This window comes from Nerophis ophidion, linkage group LG08 (assembly GCF_033978795.1).
Source record: "Nerophis ophidion isolate RoL-2023_Sa linkage group LG08, RoL_Noph_v1.0, whole genome shotgun sequence".
NCBI lineage: Eukaryota > Metazoa > Chordata > Actinopteri > Syngnathiformes > Syngnathidae > Nerophis > Nerophis ophidion.
Window position 1 is genome coordinate 47,256,800 of NC_084618.1, and position 25,990 is coordinate 47,282,789.

General features: G+C 39.8%; 1 protein-coding gene across 1 annotated transcript; it reads right to left on the minus strand.

The window, feature by feature from the left end:
• Positions 1-7,526: 7,526 nt before the first annotated feature.
• Positions 7,527-9,551, minus strand: egr2b (early growth response 2b). The gene is made up of 2 exons (XM_061907329.1): positions 9,258-9,551; positions 7,527-9,171 (listed from the first exon to the last, which is right to left on the minus strand). The coding sequence occupies exons 1-2, from the start codon at positions 9,409-9,411 to the stop codon at positions 8,060-8,062; spliced, it is 1,266 nt and encodes a 421-aa protein (XP_061763313.1). The 5' UTR covers positions 9,412-9,551; the 3' UTR covers positions 7,527-8,059.
• Between the last annotated feature and the right edge of the window lie 16,439 nt (positions 9,552-25,990).

Here is a 25,990-nt window from a genome sequence, read left to right on the forward strand (position 1 = left end):
TGTTTTCTATGTTGTTGTTGACATTGATTTCACAGAGCGCATAATGACAAACGCTAAGATTGCTATGCACTTTGTCCACCCAGTGAAGTAGTTTTTGTAATGCTTAAAGTATGAACATATTACATGTTATCATGAATGTGCCTTTAACTACATTTCATACTTTACAGACTTACAGTATGTATATAAAATGGGGTTTGATATTTTTGTATGATTTTAGATGCTTTATAGGCGGAATACATCATATCCCCAATACAAACTTTCAGCCTCATCTCAAATAAAAGGTACCTTGCTCATAACTTTACTGATTTGGGGTAATGTGCCATCAATTGAGAAGAAGTTGCAAAACAGAATCCTGCTTCACCCATAACCTTTCATTAAAAATTGATTTTCGGGGGGGGAAAAAAAACTTTTAATCGTGGCCTCAGTGACTACCAATCATGACAATGAAGGAGACAATGAAATGGTAAGCCATAACAGTAGGTCAGAAATGCGTGAATGATACATTAGCAATGTTAGTTCGTTTTGTTGTGTAGCTAGCTTAGCCTTTCACTGGAAGACAATAGTATCACTGTCTTACTGCATTTAAGGATGGATTTTTCAAAAAACTACTATTAGTGGCAGAGTTGGTGACTACCATTTATGGCAGCGGTATCCAAAGTATGGCCTGCAGTAGTCTTCAATAAACAATTTGACCAGGAGCGATGTATCCATATCATATGTACATTTCCAGTGGTCGGATTGCTACCATTTTGACACCATCTGGTGGCCAACAAAAGCATCTCTGTCATTAATTGTGCTGCCAAGTCACTGAAGTACAGCATTAACTTATATGACCCAATCCAAACAACCTTCCCTAGTTATAGTGCAGAAATAAGTAAAATCAAGCAGTACAAAACGTCAGCAAATAAGGTCACACATAACACAACCTGCTAATTTAATATTTTAAATACTCTAAAAAAGGTCCAACCAACATAATCAAAGTGACACCCATTTAAATCCATTACAAGGGATAATGGGGTAAATGCAAAACACTCTCTTTGCATTTATCCATGTTTGGCACATTTTAGATTCTTGATACATCAGATTTATTAAAACAGTTTCAGGAACTTGTCACAAAGGTAAACAAGGTAGAAGTTGAACTTATAATAATAATAATAATAATAATAATAATGGATTATATTCATATGACGCTTTTCTATTGTTAGATACTCAAAGCGCTCACAGAGAAGTGGGAACCCATCATTCATTCACACCTGGTGGTGGTAAGCTACATCTGTAGCCACAGCTGCCCTGGGGTGGATTGACAGAAGCGCGGCTGCCAGTTTGCGCCTATGGCCCCTCCGACCCCCACCAATCATTCATTCATCATTCATTCACCAGTGTGAGCGGCACCGGGGGCAAGGGTGAAGTGTCCTGCCCAAGGACACAACAGCAGCGATTTGGATGCCAATAGGTGGGAAGCGAACCTGCAACCCTCAGGTTTCTGGCACAGCCGCTCTACCCACTATGCCATGCCGCTCCTTTCACATACTATTAATAAGCAATTATAATAATTATCAGTTATATATCCATTATACTATTATAAGAATATGTTCTCATATATATGTATAGGGGCCCTGTGATGAGGTGGCGACTTGTCCAGGGATACAGCAGGGATATGCTTCAGCACCCCTGTGACCCCGAGAGGGACAAGCAGTAGAACATGGATGGTTTTATATATATATATATATATATATATATATATATATATATATATCCATATATGACTAGAATTAATATATTAGAATGGTCTTCCCAAAGGCCTGACTTAAGTGTGTGGACAATGCTGAAGAAACAAAACCATGTCAGAAAACCAACAAATTTAGCTGAACTGCACCAATTTTGTCAAGACGAAGGATCAAAAATTCAACCAGAAGCTTGCCAGAAGCTTGTGGATGGCTACCAAAAGCGCTTTATTGCAGTGAAACTTGCCAAGGGATATGCAACCAAATATTAACATTGCTGTATGTATACTTTTGACCCAGCAGATTTGGTCACTTTTTCAGTAGACCCATAATAAATTCATAAAATAACCAAACTTCATGAATGGTCTTTGTGACCAACAAGTATGTGCTCCGAACACTCTATCACAAAAAAATAGGAGTTGTATGAATTATTGGAAACTCAAGACAGCCATGACATTATGCTCTTTACAAGTGTATGTGAACTTTTGACCAAGACTGTATATCACTTAATATTTGAATTACCATACCATTTAACTTCCGCTGCACATTTTTTTAAGAAGAAAGAGGCATTGTTTTTTGGCAAATTGTTAAATTTCCTGTATTTGCCAGTGTGAGATAATATCATAACGATGGAGGTGTGTGACTGTCTGTTACCCACCTTGCCACTTGCTCATCCTGCTCAATGTGAACACCTCCTACGGAGCAAAATGCAAAAAACAGCTACTTACTGAAGCTTCATTATTACTCCTAATGCTTCATAGCACCATTGTAACATTATTACCTTCTACTCCCTTCGCCTTCTCGCAGTGATTATTTTAAATTCTCATTTTTGTTTATGCTGTTTACTCATTTCTTTAGTCTCTGATTGGTCAGAAAACTGGTCTGGTCCGGTCTGGACATTCAAGTCCCACTGGATCGTTGTCCTGTTGTTTCAATCCATACATGATCATCCCAGAGGACACTTTTCTGATGTGTTAATGAACGATCGTTGCTTCATCCTGGATAATTCTTGTCCACCTCCAACCATGCGTTGCAAAGTGTGTTAGTGTCAATTGTATTGTAAGCAACTATTGATGGATGGGGGAAAATAATGCCACATGATCATAGCTAACTGATAGAAGTTGGTTGGTAAAGTAATAACTTGTTTCTTTTTTTTTTTTACAGCTAATACTTGCGGTCACTAATGTTTTTATGTGTTTTAATGACATCCACTTTGGTTCTTGATCCTCCCAGAGACCGATTAAAAAACAACTGACTGCTCCTGGGGTCTACAATATTTTGATATGGTTTTGAACAACAAAGGTGTAAACATTCAATCAATCAATCAATCAATCAATCAATCAATCAATCAATCAATCAATCAATGTTCATTTATATAGCCCTAAATCACTAGTGTCTCAAAGGGTTGCACAAACCACAACACAAACCACTACGACATCCTCGGTAGGCCCACATAAGGGCAAGGAAAACTCACAACCAGTGGGACGTCGGTGACAATGATGACCCAGTGGGACGTCGGTGACAATGAGGACTATGAGAACCTTGGAGAGGACCACATATGTGGGCAACCCCCCCCCCCCCAGGGGACCGAAAGCAATGGACGTCAAGCGTGTCTAACATGATACTGTGAAAAATTCAGTCCATAGTGGATCCAACACAGCCGCGAGAGTCCAGTCCAAAGCGGATCCAACACAGCAGCGAGAGTCCCGTCCACAGTGGAGCCAACAGGAAACCATCCCAAGCGGAGGCGGATCAGCAGCGCAGAGATGTCCCCAGCCGATACACAGGCGAGCAGTCCATCCTGGGTCCCGACTCCAGACGAGTGGTCCATCCTGGGTCCCGACTCTGGACAGCCAGAACTTCATCCGTGGACATCGGACCGGTACCCCTCCACAAGGGAGAGTGGCACATAGGAGAAAAAGAAAAGAAACGGCAGATCAACTAGTCCAAAAAGGGAGTCTATTTGAAGGCTAGAGTACACAAATGAGTTTTAAGGTGAGACTTAAATGTTTCTACTGACATAATGTAACATAATGTAAATGTATAGCAAATTTGTGATGCATTTTTTTCAACATTTTGTTTTTTTTTTAATAAAAAAATCATCAAATTAAAATGTGTTTAAAGCATGTTTTGTACTAAAATCAAATTCATGGAAAATATATTGTTGTTAATAATGATATGTTTTATGTGGAAAAGTTGGTCAACTTTGACATCCCACTTGGACCAATAGAAGGCTAGAAAGACACAAAGTGGCGGTCGCGTTAGTTCTGTTTTATTCCTTTGTGGGGATTATGATTAATTATGTATTTAAATACAATGAGAGCAGACATTGTACAGTAAGTGATTGTTTAATTATGTCCGTGGCTTGTATTTTTTGTTTAGCATTTAGCAATACTGCGGCAATAATCAGTGGCCTAGTGGTTAGAGCAGGGGCTGGGAACCTTTTTGGCTGAGAGAGCCAAAAAGCCAAATATTTTAAAATGCATTTCCGTAAGAGCCATATAATATTTTTTTTTAACACTGAACACAACTAATAGGTCTCTTATTCCTTGTAATAACATTGTTATTCTGAAGCTAACTGTGGAGGGGACGTGGCCTGCCGGCCAGCAGTGAACTGAGGTGTGCCAGGACCGGCCTCCGAATAAGCGACAGGTGCGTGGACGGCCCACCTGGGCCTTGTTATCTAATCACCTGTCACTCTGCCAGGAGGAGAGACGGGGTTGGGACTGGAGCCAGAGCGCGAGCGAAAACGAAAGAGAAAAAGACAATTGCTGGAAAGCAACTGAGAGACTTATTGAAAAATAAAACAATATTGTAACCCTGAAACAGGCACTCATGTCGGTGCTTGGTAGTCTGCAGAACCCCCAGGAGGGCAAGCCCCACACTAACCAATGATAAATAACTTCTTACCATTAACGCAACTTCTTGAAATGGTGCGGTAGAAAACTGATGGATGAATTAAAAATGCATTAGAATGTTTTATATTTTGAACCCGCCTTCCGCCCGATTGTAGCTGAGATAGACGCCAGCGCCCCCCGCGACCCCAAAAGGTAATAAGCGGTAGAAATGGATGGATGGATTATTATTAACACTGTGATTACAAGTGGATTTATTCATTACTTATCGTGTTAAGCAATGCCAGCTCAGATTTATCCGAGAGCCAGATGCAGTCATCAAAAGAGCCACATCTGGCTCCCGAGCCCTAGGTTCCCTACCCCTGGGTTAGAGTGTCCGCCCTGAGATCGGTTGGTTGTGAGTTCAAAACCCCGGCCGAGTCATACCAAAGACTATAAAAATGGGACTCATTCCTTTCCTGCTTGGCACTCAGCATCAAGGGTTGGAAATTGGGGTTAAATTACCAAAAATAAATCCCGGGCGTGGCACCGCTGCTGCCCACTGCTCCCTTCAACTCCCAGGGGGTGAACAAGGGGATGGGTCGAAGAGGACACATTTCACCACACCTTGTGTATGTGTGACAATCATTGGTACTTCAACTTTAACTTTAATGATGCTTAAGTGTTTCACTAACGCTTAAGCTGTTTAGCGCATATCATCTAAAACTTGTAGATCATCCTCCTTACATCCAGACTCAAACATATAAGGTTGTGAATCATCATTTGTCTCAAAATAATTGTTGTTGTCGCTCACGAAGGGAACTGTGGTTCACGTGACCGCCCATGCGCAATATCTCAAAAAATGGCTTGGGAATCTCTGTGAGATTTATATTATTTTGATCACATCTTTTTACTCGCAAACATTTTGTTATATGATGTTCGCTTCAATATACATGCAACTTGTTTTTTTTTATTATACTGGTACTTTAAAAACATGGTTTCAATGGAATTTAAGCAATAATTTGGTGCGTGTAAACAAATAGTGATAGTGAATTGAATTGCCACGGGGAAGACCTAGGACACCTTTGGAAGACTATGTCTCCTGGCTGGCCAGGAAATGCCTTGGGATCCCCCGGGAAGAGCTGGACAAAGTGGCTGTGGAGAGGAAAGTCTGGGCTTCCCTGCTTAGGCTGCGGCCCCCGCGACCTGACCTCGGATAAGCGGAAGAAGATGGATGGAAATGGATGGAATTGAATTGCTGCAAGTTGCACAATAACAGCAATACTCGTGACTTAAGACGATGCGTACATGCAGGATGGAAACCTGAAGTCAGACCATGTAATAAAGCAATGTCATTCTATGCAATATGAAGGTTTTAATGTACAGTGGAATGTTTAGAAGCACACATGATACACATTAGTGTTATATTTTGTTCTCGCCATGTTTTCACACTGAAGTCCCAGTTTACATACAAGGCTGCAATTGAATTGTCGGTCAAACTATTTGCACCTCAAAATCTAGGGGACGATGACGTTCCTCCCAGCTCCTTAAAGGTGGACTTCTCAAAAACCATGTGGAATGCTATCTGCTAGTATAGCTACCAGGTATAAGGCTGAATGGATAACTCGACTTTGTGTACATTTTCACAGTAACATAATTATTATTTTTCAAATTTTTTACTCAATCAATCAATCAATCAATGTTTATTTATACAGCCCCAAATCACAAATGTCTCAAAGGACTGCACAAATCATTACGACTACAACATCCTCGGAAGAACCCTCAAACTTGAATTCAGTTAAATTACAATAAAGTTGTGTGTATTATTTTACTTTAGTCCGTAAAACTTGACCTTTGATATTTTCATTCACTGAAATATTTATGAAATATGAGGAGACATTATCGTTCGTCCACTTATTATCGACTGGGGCTCCGCAACCTTTACAATCAGAAGAGACATTTTGCTGCCTCTTCCACAAAAGAAAAATAGTACATTGCTGTAAAACGTAACATAGCCTGAAAACCTTTAAACGTTTTCGGCTTTTTTAATTTTTTTTGTTTTACAGTAAAAGTAATCTGTCCATGTGAAATTTCAATATTTTTCTCTTCTCTTTTTTGGCAAGTATTCGTGGTTAGTTTACCCAAGGGTTTTCACACTCGAGAAGCTGACCTGAACACAGCGGCTTCCAGTCTCTTTTACTTGCCTTCCTTGCGCCTCAGAACTCCACCTGTGTGCTTTCACGGACTCACAGACAGTCTAAAATTATAGAACTATTTTTAAAAATGCAAACTTTTCTCACTCTGGTCGTAAAAAAAAATCTGAGGTAGCCACAACAAGAAGGTAAAAAAGCCGCTTGCAGCCCAGAGCTGTGGGTTGAAACCAATGAGGAATAGATATTTAATACATTTTTCTGTCTATTTTCATTCAAATTTGAATGCAAAAATTAGTTTTTGGGTGTTAAAATACATGTTTAATACATGTCCAACCATGCGGCAGTGAATTGCTCACAGCGTCCTGTCAGATATTCAAATGTAGAGGAAATAGAGGTCTGTTTTTCAGATTCATGTGTTTATGCGCATTAAAAAAAAAAAAAAAAATCTTAAGTCCATTAGTGTCTTACTAAAAAAAATTCTACACTCCATATGTCTGATGATCATAAGAATGCACCTGGAATGTTGTTGATAGGATAAAGTGTGCATATTTAGTATTTTAACAACAAAAGTCTTCTTAACTTATTTTATTTGAATTATTTTCTTTTTGTAATGATTTTATGATGATACTGCACAACAAATAGACAGATTATTAAACGTGTTTTAAACAACTTGTATGAAATCACTAAGTCGTTTGGTATGTATAGTTGAAGTTGTGCATATAAAAGGTTAGCGTGTTTTTTACTTTCATGTGCATATCTGCATTACAGTTATAATAAGCAATACTAATGATACTAATAGTAATACAAATACTAAATGTGTATTAAGCGTCCTTTTTAATTCATCTCACACACACATCACAACACATGTCAGGAATGAGTATATTTACAAGTCCACCACATCATGTACAACATTATATTTACCACGAGACGAAAAGAGTACAAAAATAGAATGTCTTCAACTTTACATATTAAAAAACAAATATACATTGCATTAGAAGCGTCCTTAATTCAGAACCCACGACAAGGCACTATATAGGGGAAGTGCGTCTTAGAATCAACACGATTAAATAACTTAAAGACATTTTATTTCCAACGCATGTTATTGATCCCCTTTATATTACAACTGCCTTGGTTAATGTCGGCTATATTGCGTGTAAAGTAGACAAAGTGCAAACGTGACTGCAGTCTTTCTGTCATCGTGGAGCAGGGCTGTGCGTAATTACGCACTGGGTCGAATTCACAACAGTTTTATAATCATATGTTTTGATTGTTGATGATATGTGTGGGTTAGTGTGCTTCAGATTTTTAAAAACAAACCAAAAATAAAAATAAAAACACACAGTCCCACCTAGGAACAAATTGCGTTAGTTGCGGTGCGCTCCAACGTGGAACCGTTGCACGAGGAGGACGATGAGACCGTGGCGGACTTTCTCTCCTTTTGCCTCAGGTGGATTTTGGTGTGCCTCTTGCGCTCGTCGCTGCGCGCGAACTTGCGTCCGCAGAAGTCGCAGACGAACGGTTTCTCCCCGGTGTGCGTGCGTATGTGCGTGGTGAGGTGGTCGCTGCGGCTGAAGTTGCGCATGCATATCCGGCACTGGAAGGGCTTGTGTCCGGTGTGGATGCGGATGTGTCGCGTCAGCTCGTCGGAGCGGGAGAAGCGCCGGTCGCAGCCCTCTGCCGGACACGGGTAGGGACGCTCGTGGATGGGCGTTTTGCTGGGTCTGTTCGGGTACTTTCTGGGGCGCAGAATCGGCCTCAGGGGCAGGTTCTGGGGGCTGTAGGCGGAGGGCAGCCTCGGTTGGCCTCCCGCTTCCAGGGTGTAATTTCGGATCGTGTTCAGCGGGGTCAAAGGTGGTGGGACGCGAAACGTGTCGAGCGGGCATGCGCCGAACGGCTTCCGGTCTGGCATGTCGCGCTGACAAGCCGGCTGGAAGAAGCCGGGATAGTCGGGGATGATCGGGAAGAGACCCGGCGCGTCTTGGCCGCTGTTGTGCGACTTCGGGGACGGGTAGGAAGGTGGCGGGTAGGGAGTGGACAGGAACGCGGACGGATCCTGGTACGACTCCCCGCACGCAGAGGAGGAGTAGGGCGGAGGAGGAGAGTAAAGCTGGTGGTGGTGCTCCATCTCCGCTTGGTTGTGATGGTGCGCCGCGGCCATGGTGCAACTCAAATTGCCGCCGGAAAAGTGACTGGGGGACCCGGCGGAAACCGGGGAAGCGGAAGATGAAGATGGAGGAGGAGGAGGAGGATGCGCAACGTTGAAGATGCCCGACACAATGTTGATGACTCCTTCGGGCTTCCAGTTGGTGGGATACTGGGAGTCGATGGAGAACTTCCCCATGTAGGTGAAAGTCTGGTTGCGGTGAGAAGAAGAAGAAGAAGAAGGTTGGGAGAAGCCGTTGGAGTAAGAGAAGTCCAGAGAACGCCTCTCTGCGCTCATCTCTGCGCTCATTAAGGAATCTGCGAGCAAATAAGATCATTAGCATCTCAATGGGGATGATGGATCCGATTGGAGGCAAACTCGTGGGACTAGAACCCGTTCTTACCTGCAGTCATTTGGTCGTAATGCGAGCCTAAGTCCGAGTTGGGAAAAACGGCGACAGAAGTTGGCAAGCCGGCGGCCATGTCCTCCACGGAGTACAAACTCTCAAACCCCGCGAGATTCAGAGGCTGCGCCTTCTCCAGAGTTTTTGCCGTCATCTTGGATAAAATGATCACTTTTGTGCTATGGTTGGTGTTTAAGGGTGATGTTGCATGGCTGTAAGCTCCGTGGTTGTGACACCGAAGTTGAAATCAGTGTTGTTATTGCGGAGAACAGCGGGCCCGACTTCAGCGCCTCTTTAAACGGGGAACCCTTTTCAATGCCCTCTGACGTCATTTACCATATTAGGAGTGGGCGGGGGGCGGGGCTGTGGGTGCCGATTGGGAAGGAAGCTCCGTGACGGGTAAAAAAACCCCCAAAAAGCCACTTCCAAGTTCCACGTCCACGCGGAAGATTGAACACCGCAAAAACATCGACACGGACTTTAAATAGGAACACAGATTAATGGATTCATCAATTATGTTAATATTAACACGCGCTATTGATGATCATTCCGATTGAGCGTCTTCAAGCCCATAAAAGGTTGAATCCGGTGCAACACCTCCTTATTTGGTTTCGATTCCGGATTGTCATCGTCGGAAAGTGACGAGTTCGACCGAGTGGAGCGATAGAGAAAGTGAGTTTTTAACCACAAATTAAAATTAGACGGACGCACAAGTGGAATTTTTTTTATTTCGGGCGCAACAATACATGTTTCACGGAAACTTCTGTTTGTGGGATTTGACTGTACTTGACTTGACAGGAAACAATCGTTTTAAATAGAGAGGTGGGAGATATTTATAGTTGATCATGTCACGTGGTATGAGTATATATAAAGATCCATCATCCAGTGATGAAGAATGTATGAAAGCCACTAAAGAATACCCCCAAGCTAAATCAGAATTATGAGATAAAAAGTCATAATTTTGAGAGAAAAAGTCAAAATTATGAGCTAAAGGTCATAATTATGAGATACAAATATAAATGATGAGATAAAAAGTCATAATTATGAGATACAAAAGTCGAAATTATGAAATTAAAGTCAGTTATGGATAAAAGGTGAAAATTATGACATAAAAGTCATAATTATGAGATAAAAAAATTGAAATTATGAGATTAAAAAGTCACAATTATGAGATAAAAGGTCGAAATTATTAGATAGAAAAGTCATGAGATTGTAAAAAATTTAAATTATGAGCTACAATGTCATACTTCTATCTATCCATCCATTTTCTACTAAGTGTCCCTTCTGGGGTCGCGGGGGGAGCTGCATTCGGACGGAATGCGGGGTACACCCCAGACCAGAGGACCTTTTTTTCAGTGATGTACCTCCTGTGAACATGTTTTTAATTCAAGTACCCCCTAATGAGAGCAAAGCATTTTTGGTTGAAAAAAAGACAGAAATAAGTAAAATACAGCATTATGTCATCAGTTTCTGATTTATTAAATTGTATAACAGTGCAAAATATTGCTCATTTGTAGTGGTCTTTCTTGAACTATTTGGAAAGAAAGAAATAAAAATAACAAAAAACTTGTTGAAAAATAAACAAGTGACTCAATTATAAATAAAGATTTCTACATATAGAAGTCACCATCAACTTAAAGTGGCCTCTTTGGGAATTGTAAAAGAGATCCATCTGGATTCATGGATTTAATTCTAAGCATTTCTTCACAAAAAAATAAATCCATCCATCCATCCATTTTCTACCGCTTATTCCCTTTCGGGGTCGCGGGGGGCGCTGGCGCCTATCTCAGCTACAATCGGGCGGAAGGCAGGGTACACCCTGGACAAGTCGCCACCTCATCGCAGGGCCAACACAGATAGACAGACAACATTCACACTCACATTCACACACTAGGGCCAAAAAATAAATCTTTAACGTCAATATTTATGGAACATGTCAACAAAAAATCTAGCTATCAACACTGAATATTGCATTGTTGCATTTCTTTTCACAGTTTATTAACTTACATTCATATTTTGTTGAAGTATTATTCAATAGATATATTCATAAAGGATTTTTGAATTGTGGCTTTTTTTTTAGAATATTTAAAAAAAAAATCTCACGTGCCCCCTTGGCATACCTTCAAGTACCCCCAGGGGTACATGTACCCCCATTTGAAAACCACTGTCCTAGACAAGTTGCCACCTCATTGCAGGGCAAACAATGAGTTAAAAAGTCAAAATTACGAAATACAAAGTCACAATAATGAGATTAAAACAATTAAATTATGATATAAGAAAGTCCTAATTATGAAACTATAAGTCAAAATTGTGGGATAGGAAAGTCGAAATTATGAGGTACAAAGTCATAATTATCAGGTAAGAAGTTATAGGTATGAGATAAAAAAAAAAGTCAAAATTAAGACATAAAAAATCATTATATGCATAATTAGTCTGGCATGATTTCGGTTTTTGTATCTCCTCATTTCAATTTTCTAATCTCATAAATTAGATTTTCTTTCCTCAAAATTAAGACTTACTACTGTTTTTGTGTTTGTTTATTTTTTTGTGGTGGAAAGAGGACTCTATAAGAATGAAAGGTCACACTCAACTCAACTGAAATTTTTAAAACTGTATTAAATTATACATTTGCAATACCATTCATGTAAATTGGGATGTTTACATGACACAAATAGGATGTAGCCTACTTTGTGTTTTTTTTAAGCAATTAATGTGTACATTTAAGGAGCTTTATTGTTGTACCAGCACACACCAGATGGCAACAAAATGTAATAAATATATTTTTTAGTGATTAATTGAGTTTTATATTTTATTTTATTTCCAACAATGCTGAGCTGCTCCCTGTGCAGGCGCGCAAAGACACATGCACACAACCTGGTAAATCCCCTTTGTAGGTGGAGAAATTACCATGCAGATAACATCAAGCACTTTTAGTGGTATTGACTTTTCCATATTGTCTTTTATGTGTGTTGGTGCATGTTTTTTCACTTAGCCTAAATTAGCAATTGTTTGCATGTATGCACCACACTTCTTGAAGTTTTTTTTTTTTCCAAAACAAAAAATGTATTAGCGCTTAAAGAAACATCCAACACAAATAAATAGAAACGTTTTAGTAGGCACTCGCCACTGGTTAGGAAGCCATTTGCTTTATAGCAGTGATTCTCAAACTGTAGTACGTGTAGAATAACTTAATGAAATATTCAAACACAGTGTTACTGTTCAAACTGTGTGTAATGTTACAGTGGCAAAATATATTAAATATTTTTGTTAAATATAACCTTGTTTAATGAATACCTAGGCCTACTACGCTACTGTATTTCAATGCTGTTCACTATGTTGGTACTTCGAGAGCCAAGTTTTTTCTGAAGTAGTACTTGCTTAAAAAAAGTTTGAGAACCACTGCTTTAAGGCAACACAAGAGTAGTTCATGACTCTTGTAATATGTGGAGTAGCAACCCTATCAGTGCCAGTGATTTCATCCATCCATCCATTTTCTACCGCTTATTCCCTTTGGGGCCCCGGGGGGCGCTGGTGCCTATCTCAGCTACAATCGGGCGGAAGGCGGTGTAAACCCTGGACAAGTCGCCACCTCATCGCAGGGCCAACACAGATAGACAGACAACATTCACACTCACATTCACACACTAGGGCCAATTTAGTGTTGCTAATCAACCTATCCCCAGGTGCATGTCTTTGGAAGTGGGAGGAAGCCGGAGTACCCGGAGGGAACCCAAGCATTCACGGGGAGGACATACAGACTCCACACAAAAAGATCCCGAGCCCGGGATTGAACCCTGACTACTCAGGACCTTCGTTTTGTGAGGCAGACGCACTAACCCCTCTTCCACCCTGAAGCCAGTGATTCTCCCACATATTAGATTGATGGACCAGCCTGGACAACTCTTGTATGTAGTTGTTCTGAAAACTTGCCACATCATAAAAAGATGCATGTTAAAAAGAAAAATCATTTGTGTTATCTTAGGAAGTGCTCTGAGTTACTTACTTCAAAGTTAATTACACTTTCCACCCGGAGGGGGAGCCATAGAGCCTCTAACGTTGAAACACTGCAGCTGACTTGACCACTAGGCCAGTGGTTCTCAACCTTTTTTCAGTGATGTACCCCCTGTGAACATTTTTTTAATTCAAGTACCCCCTAATCAGAGAAACGCTTTTTTGGTAGAAAAAAAGACAAAAAGAAGTAAAATACAGCACTATGTCATCAGTTACTGATTTATTAAAATGTATAACAGTGCAAAATATCGCTCATTTGTAGTAATCTTTCTTGAACTATTTGGAAAAAAGGATTTAAAAATAACTAAAAACTTGTTGAAAAATAAACAAGTGATTAAATTATAAATAAAGATTTCTACACATAGAAGTCTCCACCAACTTAAAGTGCCCTTTTTGGGGATTGTAATAGAGATCCATCTGGATTCATGAACTTATTTCTAAAAATTTCGCCACAAAAAAAGAAATCTTGAACAACAATATTTATGGAACATGTCCACAAAAAATCTAGCTGTCAACACTGAATATTGCATTGTTGCATTTCTTTTCACAGTTTATGAACTTACATTCATAATTTGTTGAAGTATTATTCAATAAATATATTCATAAATGATTTTTGAATTGTTGCTATTTTTAGAATATTTAAAAAAAAATCTCACATACCCCTCTGCATACCATCAAGTACCCTCAGGGGTACGCGTGCCCCCATTTGAGAACCCCTGCACTAGGCAGTTACCTGTCATTTGAAACTGGGGCGACCCTTTAGAGTTGGCAGGAAGTCATGATGGACTCAAAAAGAGAATATATATTTAGTTAAAGGAGTGTCATTAATTTGGCTAATAATTTTACCAAGAAAGAAGTCCAATGAAACATATTTCATTCTAGGAATGTAATGTTTTGACCTAAATAAACTGTATATTTCTACCAATGAATGCAGGTCAACATCAGGTTGGTAAATAAAACAAAAACATAGGCTGGTACAACTGTGAAGAGGTATTTGCATGGCCTTGCCACACATTGTTATCAGCTGAAAGCTACACAAAGGGCTTCACATAATCAGTGCATCAAATGGTCATGTTATGTTCTATTATAAAATGCATGCTGTATAAATATTAGATAGCATAGATTGTCAGGTTCAATAGATGGCAACTACTTGGGCTGTAAAAAAAACCCTCTATTGATTTTACGGTAAAAAAAAAAACCCAAAACAGGCAGCCAAGTCACCAGAATTTCAGCGTAAAAGTTATAGTGGTTTTACACCAATTTACTGTAAATTGAAAAACTCTACCACTGTTGTTTGTACATTGAAATTCTGGTGACTGCGGTGCCTAAAATATGGCAATTTTTTTTTTACAGTGCATTACTGTAAATTGAAAAACTGTACTGCTGTTATTTTCCTGCAAAAGTCTGGCTAATTAGCTGCTACTTTTTTATTGTAAAATCTACGCTCCCCGTTATTGCAGTGCACTGCTGAAAATTGAAACCCGGTACAACTGTTATTTTTACACAAAAATTTTGGCGACCGAGGTGCCATTTTTTTTTTCCTACACAAAGTCTCTGGTGTTTTTTTTCTCTTGTTTTGTTTTTTTACAGTGAATGTAAATTGGAAAATAGTACCACTGTTTTTTTTACCGCAAAATTCTGCCCACTGACCTGCTACTTTTTTTCTTTACCCTTAAATTTACATTCCCTGAAATGACACGACGGGCAAAAAATCGTCCCGTGGGACCCACTTTGGGCATCTCTGCTTTTGACAATGTGGATCGGACAAAATATCTACAAGGCGTAAAAAGAAAATGACCATAACTAGGAGGACAAGGAGAAAACAACGCAAAGACAAACAAAATGGAATAATATGCAATGTTGAAGACAGGCAAAAGTAGGTACACCCGTCCTTGCATGGCCACATTGCAATTGGATGTTTGCAGCTGTATTATATCACTTCTTCTTTTTTAAAATCATATTTAATACATTTTTTTAAGCATTAACATAGTTACATGAACTAAAACTATCAATACTGCAGTAGTTTTGGCCACGAGATGAGACCGAACCAATCAAATCACACTGTTCAGCATCATGGCCATTGATTGGCTTAGCATCAGGCAGCATTACTATGTTAGATTAAAGTGTGTAAAGTTGACAATGTCTATATTATGTCATGTCCAAAGCGCTCTCGTTGTGTTAAGAAACTTAGTTTGACTCGGGTAAATCTTTTTTTCTTATGCAAATACTTGAATATATTCAATTTATAATGATAATTTCTTCTTCGCAACACTTCTTTCAGTCACGTTCAGAGCCAATTAACCGCGATACACAGGGGTCTACTGTATTTAATAATGCCGGAAAGATGAGGGCAAACTAGACCTCTCGTGGTTAACATGGCAAAGACAACTAAAACTGCCTGAAAGACAAAAAACAGAACAGACAATAATTTCTTCAAGCCAGAAGTGTGCGATGTAAAAAAAAAAAAAAAAAATTGCACAATTTACTGGCAGCTGGGGTTGCCAAGAATTCACAGTAAAATACTACAATGAGGATATACAGAACTTTACAGTATGTTGATGTTAAATCTGTTAATTTTACAGTTTATGACTGTTTTTGCTTATGGTAAATAAGTGTTAAAAGAACTGATATATTGTTAACCTGCTAGCCAAAAAAAACTAAATAACTTATGGTAAAATTCTGGCAGTTGTGTTTGCCAGGAATTTACCGTAACACAAAGTAGGGCCGATTTTAGTGCTGCCAATCAGCCTATCCCCAGGTGCCTATCTTTGGAGGTTGGAGGAAGTCGGAGTACCCAGAGAGAACACACAGTCACGGGGAGAACATGCAAACTCCACACAGAAAGACCCCCACATTTGCGGTCCTCTCCAAGGTTTCTCATAGTCATTCTCATCGACGTCCCACTGGGTTGTGAGTTGTAGCTTGTGCAGCCCTTTGAGAAACTTATGATTCAGGGCTATATAAAAAGCATTGATTGATTGATTTTTGTTTTGATGATGTGAAAGTCCTCTATAAAAAATGACTGAACTTCCTGCTTACCGTCTTTCTTTTCTGCCAATCTTTTATTCTATCTTACTTAGTGTAACCGTTTACATTTTATGTTTTCAATGCACTCAAATATAATCCAACCACGGAAGTAAAGTTCCACCACTCTGCAAGTGGTTTCGTTCCAATGGTGTCTTCAGTTCCAAATCCGCCACCGTGGCTATTTGTGACCTTTTTTGTAATGTGCAAACACTTTGATCTGAAGCTAAGCCTTGTAGCAAAACAGCAGGTAGTTGAATGTTTCACTTTCAAACTGTGGCACTGGTGACCTCAGAACACACACTGAAATTCAAAAGTGTTGTACCCCAAATACTGAAAAGTCACTGCTCCCAAATCCATAATGCTTTCTTTTGAGCGGCTCTCCTGCCGCCATGACTGTCAGCTTTGTGGCGTCACAGAGCGACAGCTTTCATCGCTTTCTGTCTAACACATAAAAGCAGGAGAACCGCTCTGATATCAGTCCAAGATGAAGAAGATAAAAGAAGAGAGTGACCAGAGCCTTGGATAAATGAGAACGCCGTCGAGTGGGAATCTTCTGCTGTATAAGCACATGCATTGTCTCACACGGACTGAATAACAGTAGCTGCCTCATAAAGGACTACTGTACGTTTTGTGGCTAAGGTCTAAGGACAGGGGCCTCATGCACTTGATGTTGACGTTGTAAAAACCTCAGCCGGAAATCTTCAAACAAAAGGGTGTTGATGTTTAAACTTGTAGTTTGCAAGTGTCTCTCTTTTTTGAGTCATAAGACAATTTGCTATATTTCCCTTTAAAATATTCTGCTCTTTATGAAGAGGAATTGAAATATTGTCATCTAGGTAACATTTTTGTCTGCAGTTATACAACTAATCAGGTTTTTTTCCAACAACACAAAATGTCTAAATCATTTCATTCATTGTAAAACAACTGTACTAGAACCTTAGCTGTCTACCAGGTGCACACTTATTAGTATAATTGCTTATTGGATTCATTTTCCTTGTCATGTCCAAGGCTGCTTGCTCAATTTGCGATGCAGTTAACGGAATGAAATCATAACCATTGAAATACAGTTGTCAGGAAACAGGCATAATAATTGAGCCCTGACTGGAGGGCGAGGCACGTATAAATAGCAGCCTGATTGGCAACTGCAACCAGGTGTCCCTGGCTGCCAATCAGGGGCAGGTGGGGGAAACAAGCACTCAGGGAGATATGCAGGAAGTGGGACTAAAATAAGAGCACTGACAGGAAAGAAACAAAAACACACAGAAAAACCCAAACCTAACCAAACTGTCAATTCTGACAACAGTTGTACATCAACTTATGAACTTAATTGCTTCTGTGATGGAGCTCATACATCAAAACACTTGCACCTCAAATCAATGTTTCCCAGTGAAATTAATTAAAATCAACTTAGTTGGTGCTTAACCTGCCCCCAAACAGCAAAATTTCAAAATGTAACTTAGATTTTAAAGAGAAAAACATCTGTCCATCTATCCATTTTCTACTGCTTGTAGAAAATGGATAGATGGGGTCGCAAGGGGTGCTGGAGCCTATCTCACCCTGGACAAGTCGCCAACTCATCGCAGGGCCAACACAGATAGACAGACAACATTCACACTCACATTCACACAATAGGACCAATTTAGTGTTGCCAATCAACCTATCCCAAGGTTTTTGGCGGTGAGACGGGGAGAACATGCAAACTCCACATAGAAAGATCCCAAGCAATTCTGGATAATAAATATTGCGTAAAAACAGTACAATAAAATGTACTACTAACCTAACAACTACATAAGTTTCATGAAGTAACAAAATAATAATATATAGTGTTTACCTTGGAGAGTGGAATTCTACCATATCTCCTTCCAGCTGCTTCTCTGCCAAACACATCATCAGCAGCTTCAACCATGTTTTAATGGATAAACGTTCCCCTTTTAAATATTAGTTTGCCATTCATGGCTAGTGTTAGACTCATTCTGCTTTAGTATGGTGCAGACCAGCAGTGGTCGGAAAACTAAATTATGTTGATCTCTGGCTATAACCCAATGCTCGTAAGTAAGACCATATGTTTTTGGGCAGATATTACGGGGTTAATTGGGAGATTTGCTGTGCCAATAAATGAATGCTTGTAACTCAAATTATTGTTTGCAATTTAAACCATAACAATAAGCCGACAGGCAACTCTTATCGCAAGACAATTTTGAAGTTTGGGCACTCTTAAGTTGAGGTACCACTGTAAAGTTTTCTTGTGGGCCACTTTTCAGGGTTTTACAAACATTTTGTCAAATGTTTACAAACTGCTCCGAAAGTGACTGTGTGTCATTCCTTGGACTTAAGTCCCCAAACAACAATCCCCCTATTTTAATTTATTTTGCATTGTTTCCTGTGTGTAAATCTGTCATTTTCTATAAATTGTGTTTTTTGAGTTAATATTTATTTTGGTGGCTTAAAATGGTTTGCAGTGGTACCCACAGCTTAAGAGTGCCATAACTTAAAAGTCTTGTGAAATCAAAGTTCTCTCGTCTAATTGTTATGGATCAAGTTGCAAGCAAGAATTTGAGTGACAAGCATCCCTGCCATGAGTTAGTGTAGCAAATGTCACATGATATTCTGTAGATTGCATGTTGTACAAATTAAATATATTCATATTGCTGCATGACGATGTTTTGACCTTCTCTATTAATTAATACAATGTAATATTTAGCCTGCTAATCATTCTGTAATTGAAGACTCAACTAGAACATGTCATAAAATATTTCAGCCTGCCAGAAACTACTCCTCCCCACCCCCTACCTGCCTCCATCTTTTGAAACTGATGTAGTAGCATTTATTTATGTGCAAATATCCCAGAAGGACATTACAAAACATCTACAACAAATCTAGAGTCTATTTTTGGTGTTATGGAGACTTCTCTTGTGTTTAGGAAAGCCTTAAGTAGCCTTCACTAATACTCACTTTTTTAACCCACAAAGAAGGAGAGTAAAAGTTGATTAGATGGCAGATATATATTTGCAAGGCCATTTTCAAGAAGAATATTTAAAGAGAAACTACATCTTGTTAGACCATGTTGGCCAACCCCGGAAACTAGCTGAGCTGTCCTGGCGATGAAATGGGGAAATGAGGGGTACCACTGGCTTATACAGCGTCGGATGGGTGCTACAAATTGTGAGTTCAAAAGTTTATTTCTTAATTTTTTCTCGTTTAGTATGTTTTTTGCCATTTAAATTTTTACAGTATTACATAACATATAGGGTCTTCACGGTGGCAGAGGGGTTAGTGCGTCTGCCTCACAATACGAAGGTCCTGCAGTCCTGGGTTCAAATCCTGGCTCGGGATCTTTCTGTGTGGAGTTTGCATGTTCTCCCCGTGAATGCGTGGGTTCCCTCCGGGTACTCCGGCTTCCTCCCACTTCCAAAGACATGCACCTGGGGATAGGTTGATTGGCAACACTAAATTGGCCCTAGTGTGTGAATGTGAGTGTGAATGTTGTCTGTCTATCTGTGTTGGCCCTGCGATGAGGTGGCGACTTGTCTAGGGTGTACCCCACCTTCCGCCCGATTGTAGCTGAGATAGGCGCCAGCGCCCCCCGCAACCCCAAAAGGGAATAAGCGGTAGAAAATGGATGAATGTTTAAACTGCTGATGCGGGTTTATTGAATTTTAAATGCGCCAGAAAATAACCAATTTTGTGGGGATTCAATGCCCAGTGGTGCGTAAATGTGTTTCTGTATAGTATTTCTCCAGCAATGGTCATGTGGTGACATAAATGATGGTATTTTCAGAGGTAATCATTGAAGTCGGACATCATTGAAGGCCGAGGTGGGAAACGCATGGGCCGCCATTGGTAGCAAGTGAACTGCAGCTAAGTTTTTTCCATTACGGCACGGCCCGTCGGTCAAAATGTATTAATAGCACACAAAAAATTAGATAGATAGATAGATAGATAGATAGATAGATAGATAGATAGATAGATAGATAGATAGATAGATAGATAGATAGATAGATAGATAGATAGATAGATAGATAGATAGATAGATAGATAGTACTTTATTGATTCCTTTAGGAGAGTTCCTTCAGGAAAATTAAAATTCCAGCAGCAGTGTATAGAGTTGAGATCAATTTAAAAAGTAAAAAGTAAATACATGGCAACAAAATAGAAAAATATTACAATAAGACTAAAAATAAAAAACAACAATGGGAATAAAAATATAACAGTAAAATAAGAATATAACAAGAGAAACTAGGCAGTAGTGACCATGTTTTGAAAAAGTATTGCACTGCTATTGTTTTGCATCCCCTGTCATCCCCCCGCCTCCCTCCCCAGAGAAGAGTTGTACAGTCTAATGGCGTCTGGGACAAAGGAGTTTTTGAGTCTATTAGTCCTGCACTTGGGATAAAGCAGTCTAGCACTGAACAGGCTCCTCTGGCTACTGATATCTGTATGCAGAGGGTGACTGGCATCATCCAGGATGCTCACTAGTTTGTCCACAGTCCTCTTCTCTGCCACCGTCACCAGTGAGTCCAGTTTCATTCCGATTGTAGAACCGGCCCGCCTGATCAGTTTCTCCAGTCTGGAGCTGTCCTTCTTAGATGTACAGCACTCAAGGAACAAGACAGGAAGCTGACAAAATAAGAGCACTACACAGGAACTAAAGACAGGAGATACTAAACACAGAGGAAACAGACCAATGCAGAGGAAAACTAAAACATAGACAAACTGTCAGGGGAAAGCCAGACACACTCAGGCAAATCATATAGTTGATCATATCTCCTGTAAAGATTTACTTCAGAAAAGAGAAATATGGGATACTTCTCTTGTTGCCTCTTTTGTATTTGACTCTATTCAATGTTTGGGAAGAATTTTATGAAACAAAACCAGTTTTCTTTTAAAGGCCTATTAAAACCCACCACTACCGACCACGCAGTCTTATAGTATATATATATATCAATGATGAAATATTAACATTGCAACACATGCCAATACGGCCGGTTGAGTTTACTAAATTACAATTTTAAATTTCCCCCGGAGTTTCCTGTTGAAAACGTCGCGGAATGTTGACGCGTGTTTGTGACGTTATTGGTTGGAGGGGACATATTAGCCCAGCACCACTTGCGGCTAAAAGTCGTCTCTTTTCATCGCGCAATTACACAGTATTTTGGACATCTGTGTTGCTGAATCTTTTGCAATTTGTTCAATTAATAATGGAGAAGTCAAAGCAGAAAGAGGGAGATGGGAAGCTTTACCCTTTAGCCACACAAACACACGGTGTTTCCTTTTTTAAAATTCCCGGAGGTGAAGCTTGACTATGGATCAGAGCGGTCAAGCGAACATGGTTCCCGACCACTTGTCAAACGGCAGGTTTCAGTGAGAAAATTGTGGTAAAAAGTCGCCTCTTACCGGAGATCAGCGGAGCGTCTGTCCTGCTGCAGCTTCGTACGTGACTTCCCTCACAGACTGGTGTCAACACACCCGTGGACACACACCTCCGACTATCAGGTACTATTTAACTCACTAAAACACTAGCAACACAATAGAAAGGTAAGGGATTTCCCAGAATTATTCTAGTAAATGTGTCTAAAAACATCTGAATCGCCTTTTTTTTTTTTTTTACTTTTTAAACTTTTTTTTTATGTTTAATTTTTACTCGTCCTTCGCTCTTCTGCTACTTCTGGTAAAGGCAAGGCTTTTTTGTTAGCGACCAAAAGTTGCGAACTTTATCGTCGATGTTCTCTACTAAATCCTTTCAGCAAAAATATGGCAATATCGCGAAATGATCAAGTATGACACATAGAATGGACCTGCTATCCCCTTTTAAATAAGAAAATCTAATTTCATTAGGCCTTTAAGTTATATATACATTTATTACAGCTGTTTATCTATTGCAGACCTGGGCAAATTAAGGCCCGGGGGCCACATGCGGCCCGTTAAGCTTTTCAATCTGGCCCGCCGGACATTCCCAAATAATTGTTTTAGATCTTTAAGATGGAAAGTGTAGCTGCCTTTATGATGTGCAGTGATGTTTTCTAATGACCGTAAGTCTTCAACTATACTAAGTATTTCAATTGTTGGACTCTGCGCTTTTGGATGATAAACCAGTTACTGTGGTAATTTAATTAGTTACAACGGTAATCTAATTAGTTACTATGGTCATCTAGTTAATTAGTATGGTAATCTACGTCACAGCAGTTCAGACGAGGCACCAAGCAGTGTGGGCGGAAAGCGTTTCCACAGACAACGGAAGTGTCACCACCTGCTGCCACCTAGTGGTTTGTATTCAGTTTTCCTTTGTTTGGTGCAGTTGACCTTTTGACCTCACTCCATTTCTCTTTCCCCTGCAGTTCCTGTCTTTCTGTCGTGGGTGGAGCTGCGAGAAATGCACAGCTGTTTCCAATTCTTTTTGAGGATATTTAACCTGTACCTTGGCAGCTGGATGGCACTTGGCGATTCAACCCTTTGTCTACACTACGAGATCTTCCATGTACTTTGCCACGCGTATTCCTGATTGCTCCTGGTGCCATCCAGCCTGCGTCTTAGTTTAATAGTTACACGTCTTGCAAACTCCAGCCTAAGTTCAGTTCGATTTGATAGCTTTTTGTTGTTTTTGTCACAAAGCCCTTTTTGAGTTTACCTTTTGCTTCGTCGTCCTTAGTTCTCTCCTTTATGGAGCACCCTTTGCTGTAAGTACGTTTTGCTGGGTAAAGAGACTGTTCTACTCACCTTTTGTTTGTCTGCATCCTTGGGTTCCTCGCCATACTTATTGCACCAAGCCGTGACAGGAAGGAGATTTTCACAACAAAGTTCTAAAGCTTAGTGATATGTCAGATACATCAGATGGTAGGTGGGGTTTATTTTGTACCCTTTGCGTTCATATTTCACTGTTTGTTGCATTTTTGTTGCGTTTCACTTGATTGTAAACTATGTCGATCGAAAAGGGGTGTGACATTCATATCTTGTGAAAATTCAGTGTTTTATCGTTTATAGAAGAATGTCATAACGCTTTTAGCATTCAATCAGACATTATTGTGAGGTTTTGTATTAGTGTTCCTAAAAATAAATATACCGGCCCTCAGACACATTTTTTTCTCTAAATGTGGCCCCCGAGTCAAAATAATTGCCCAGGCCTGATCTATTGTATGGAGAAATGTAGGTCATTTTAGAACTGGCATCCAATGTTATCATAAAAAGCACTGATTCTGAATCGAATCGCTACCCCCAAGAATCAAATTGAATCGTGGGGTTAGTGCGTCTGCCTCACAATACAAAGGTCCTGCAGTCCTGGGTTCAATCCCAGGCTCGGGATCTTTCTGTGTGGAGTTTGCATGGTCTCCCTGTGAATGTGTGGGTTCCCTCCGGGTACTCCGGCTTCCTCCCACTTCCAAAGACATGCACCTGGGGATAGGTTGATTGGCAACACTAATTTGGCGCTAGTGTGTGAATGTTGTCTGTCTATCTCTGTTGGCCCTGTGATGAGGTGGCGACTTGTCCAGGGTGTACTCCGCCTTCCGCCTGATTGTAGCTGAGATAGGCGCCAGAGCACCCCGCAACCCAAAAAGGGAATAAGCGGTAGAAAAAAGGATGGATGGATGGATGGATGGGTGCCCAAAACCCACATCCCTACTGTACAATATACCAAAAATGCAAAAACATGAGGTTGATGAAAGAATAGTAAGTATAATCAATTTATTACATAGGTAAGTGAACTGTGTCAATGGAAGTATCAGTATACAATGCGGTGATATTGTCCAGTTTGTAACAGATTACTGACAAAAAACGAGGTACCACTGTACTTGGCTAAAGTCTGACGATACAATACGCCTTCAGAAACCAGCATGAACAGGACGTCTTCAGAAACAGTTGTAATACTGGGTCTCATAAATGTCAAAACTGACCCTTTGTATTAAACATAAAGAGGATAGTGGTTACATTGAAAAACTGCACCATCTGCTGGATCAAGAAGACACACGGTAACAGTGTCAGTGAATCAAAACCAACATTTTCAGTATAAACCAGCTCTACTGAAAAGACACAATTCTAGAAAAGCAAAATATGTCTATGCAGGACACAAAGGAGCCAATAACTGCTGTGAAGGTTCTTTCAGGATTCTATAAACAACTGAGACTTTTGCACTGCACACTCTACAATTTGTTTATAAATAGTTGTGTAGCCAAAAATAAAGCACGTGGGCAAAGAGGTTTCAGAATTAGCTGTCGCGGCTTTAAGTGTACAGTCATCATCTCCACCAACATCCACCTTTGCGCCACTATTACACCACGCTACTGGTCTGAAAGACGTGACGTCACACCTCACGCCTCAACTCTGGAAATACTTTATTGATCATTAACTTTTATTCAATTGGTATGGCCGAAGAAGAGAGACGTGTGAGGGTTTCACAGTATGTGTGTAAGTCTCAAGTTATGATCTGTTATGTAGAATCTGACCTTTTGTTTTTGCGGGGTAGGAAAAATGTAACAGATGAATGCATAAACACTTGATCATAAAAAAATAAAAAAAGTTATGTTATGCTATACAATGAAAGCTGTGACTACTGACGCTAAATTTACAGGAAATAATGATAATACATTTATTGTTGCATTTCACTAAGATGAGTGTGAAATGAACACCTCAGCTGGACATCACAGTTTGCATTGGAGTCTGTGATTATCACTTTAGTTGCATCGAAATTATCTTTTGTATTTGGTTCTTGCGTCTCGCCAGCTACTGACTGAAAAGAAGCTTTAAACTCCGGATTATAGAGTTGAATTTCTGTCACATGGTGAATAATATGTATTGCACAATAGGTCATTCACAGCAGTGTATTTCATTAAATCACCACAAGACTGCTTGGATAAAACATAGATGATGATTGTGTAATAGCTCAGCCATCACAAAAGTTTCTCCAGAACAATGACAGCAATTGAAAAGCCCAATGTTAATAAGACCCATCCGCATGTTTCACATTTTTAGGAATGCTTCTTGCCCTCCTACGCAAACTCTGATGAGGAAATGGTTGGGCTTTGGGGACGTCCTCAGATAATGTGGGCTGTTTTTCTCTTGTCTCGCCCACGGATGCAAAAATGTTTGCACATTGTGGCTAAGAAGCGGGACATGAGTGAAAGCTCTGCATAAAAGACAGAAGAGCGAGACGATTGGGTGCAGGGAGGAAGGAGGAGATTGAAAGAAAAGAAAGCGGGACAAGTAAAGAAATGTTCAGGCAGAGAAAGTAGAAAAAGGCATGGAGGAACACATGTGAGGAAGTTGAAAGGAGAAACGTAAAGCATTGCAAAAAGGACAATGGTAATCAATATTGCACACATTTTCATAAAGGCCAAAAAACGCCACAAAGTTTAGCACTTTATTGACCATGTTTGTATGTGCTCAATAATCATGTATATTCCTTAAATTAAACACGCAAAGCAAAAAAAAAAAAAGGAAGCAAAATAAAGTCGTTATTGGGCACACTCACTGCTCAAAACGCAATGAATTGTGGGACACTAAAACCTTTATGGACAGACATGTTCTATTATCAACTCACATACGCTGTGTGATTATAGACACTTCAAACACTTAGAGCCTATTAGTATCATTATCATTTCCACAAAAAAAAGTTGAATGTCTGATGATATCGATTACCTAATTAATTGACATCAAGCGCAAGAACAGTTTGGTAATACATTTTTGGTAGTGCTTTCAAATAACAT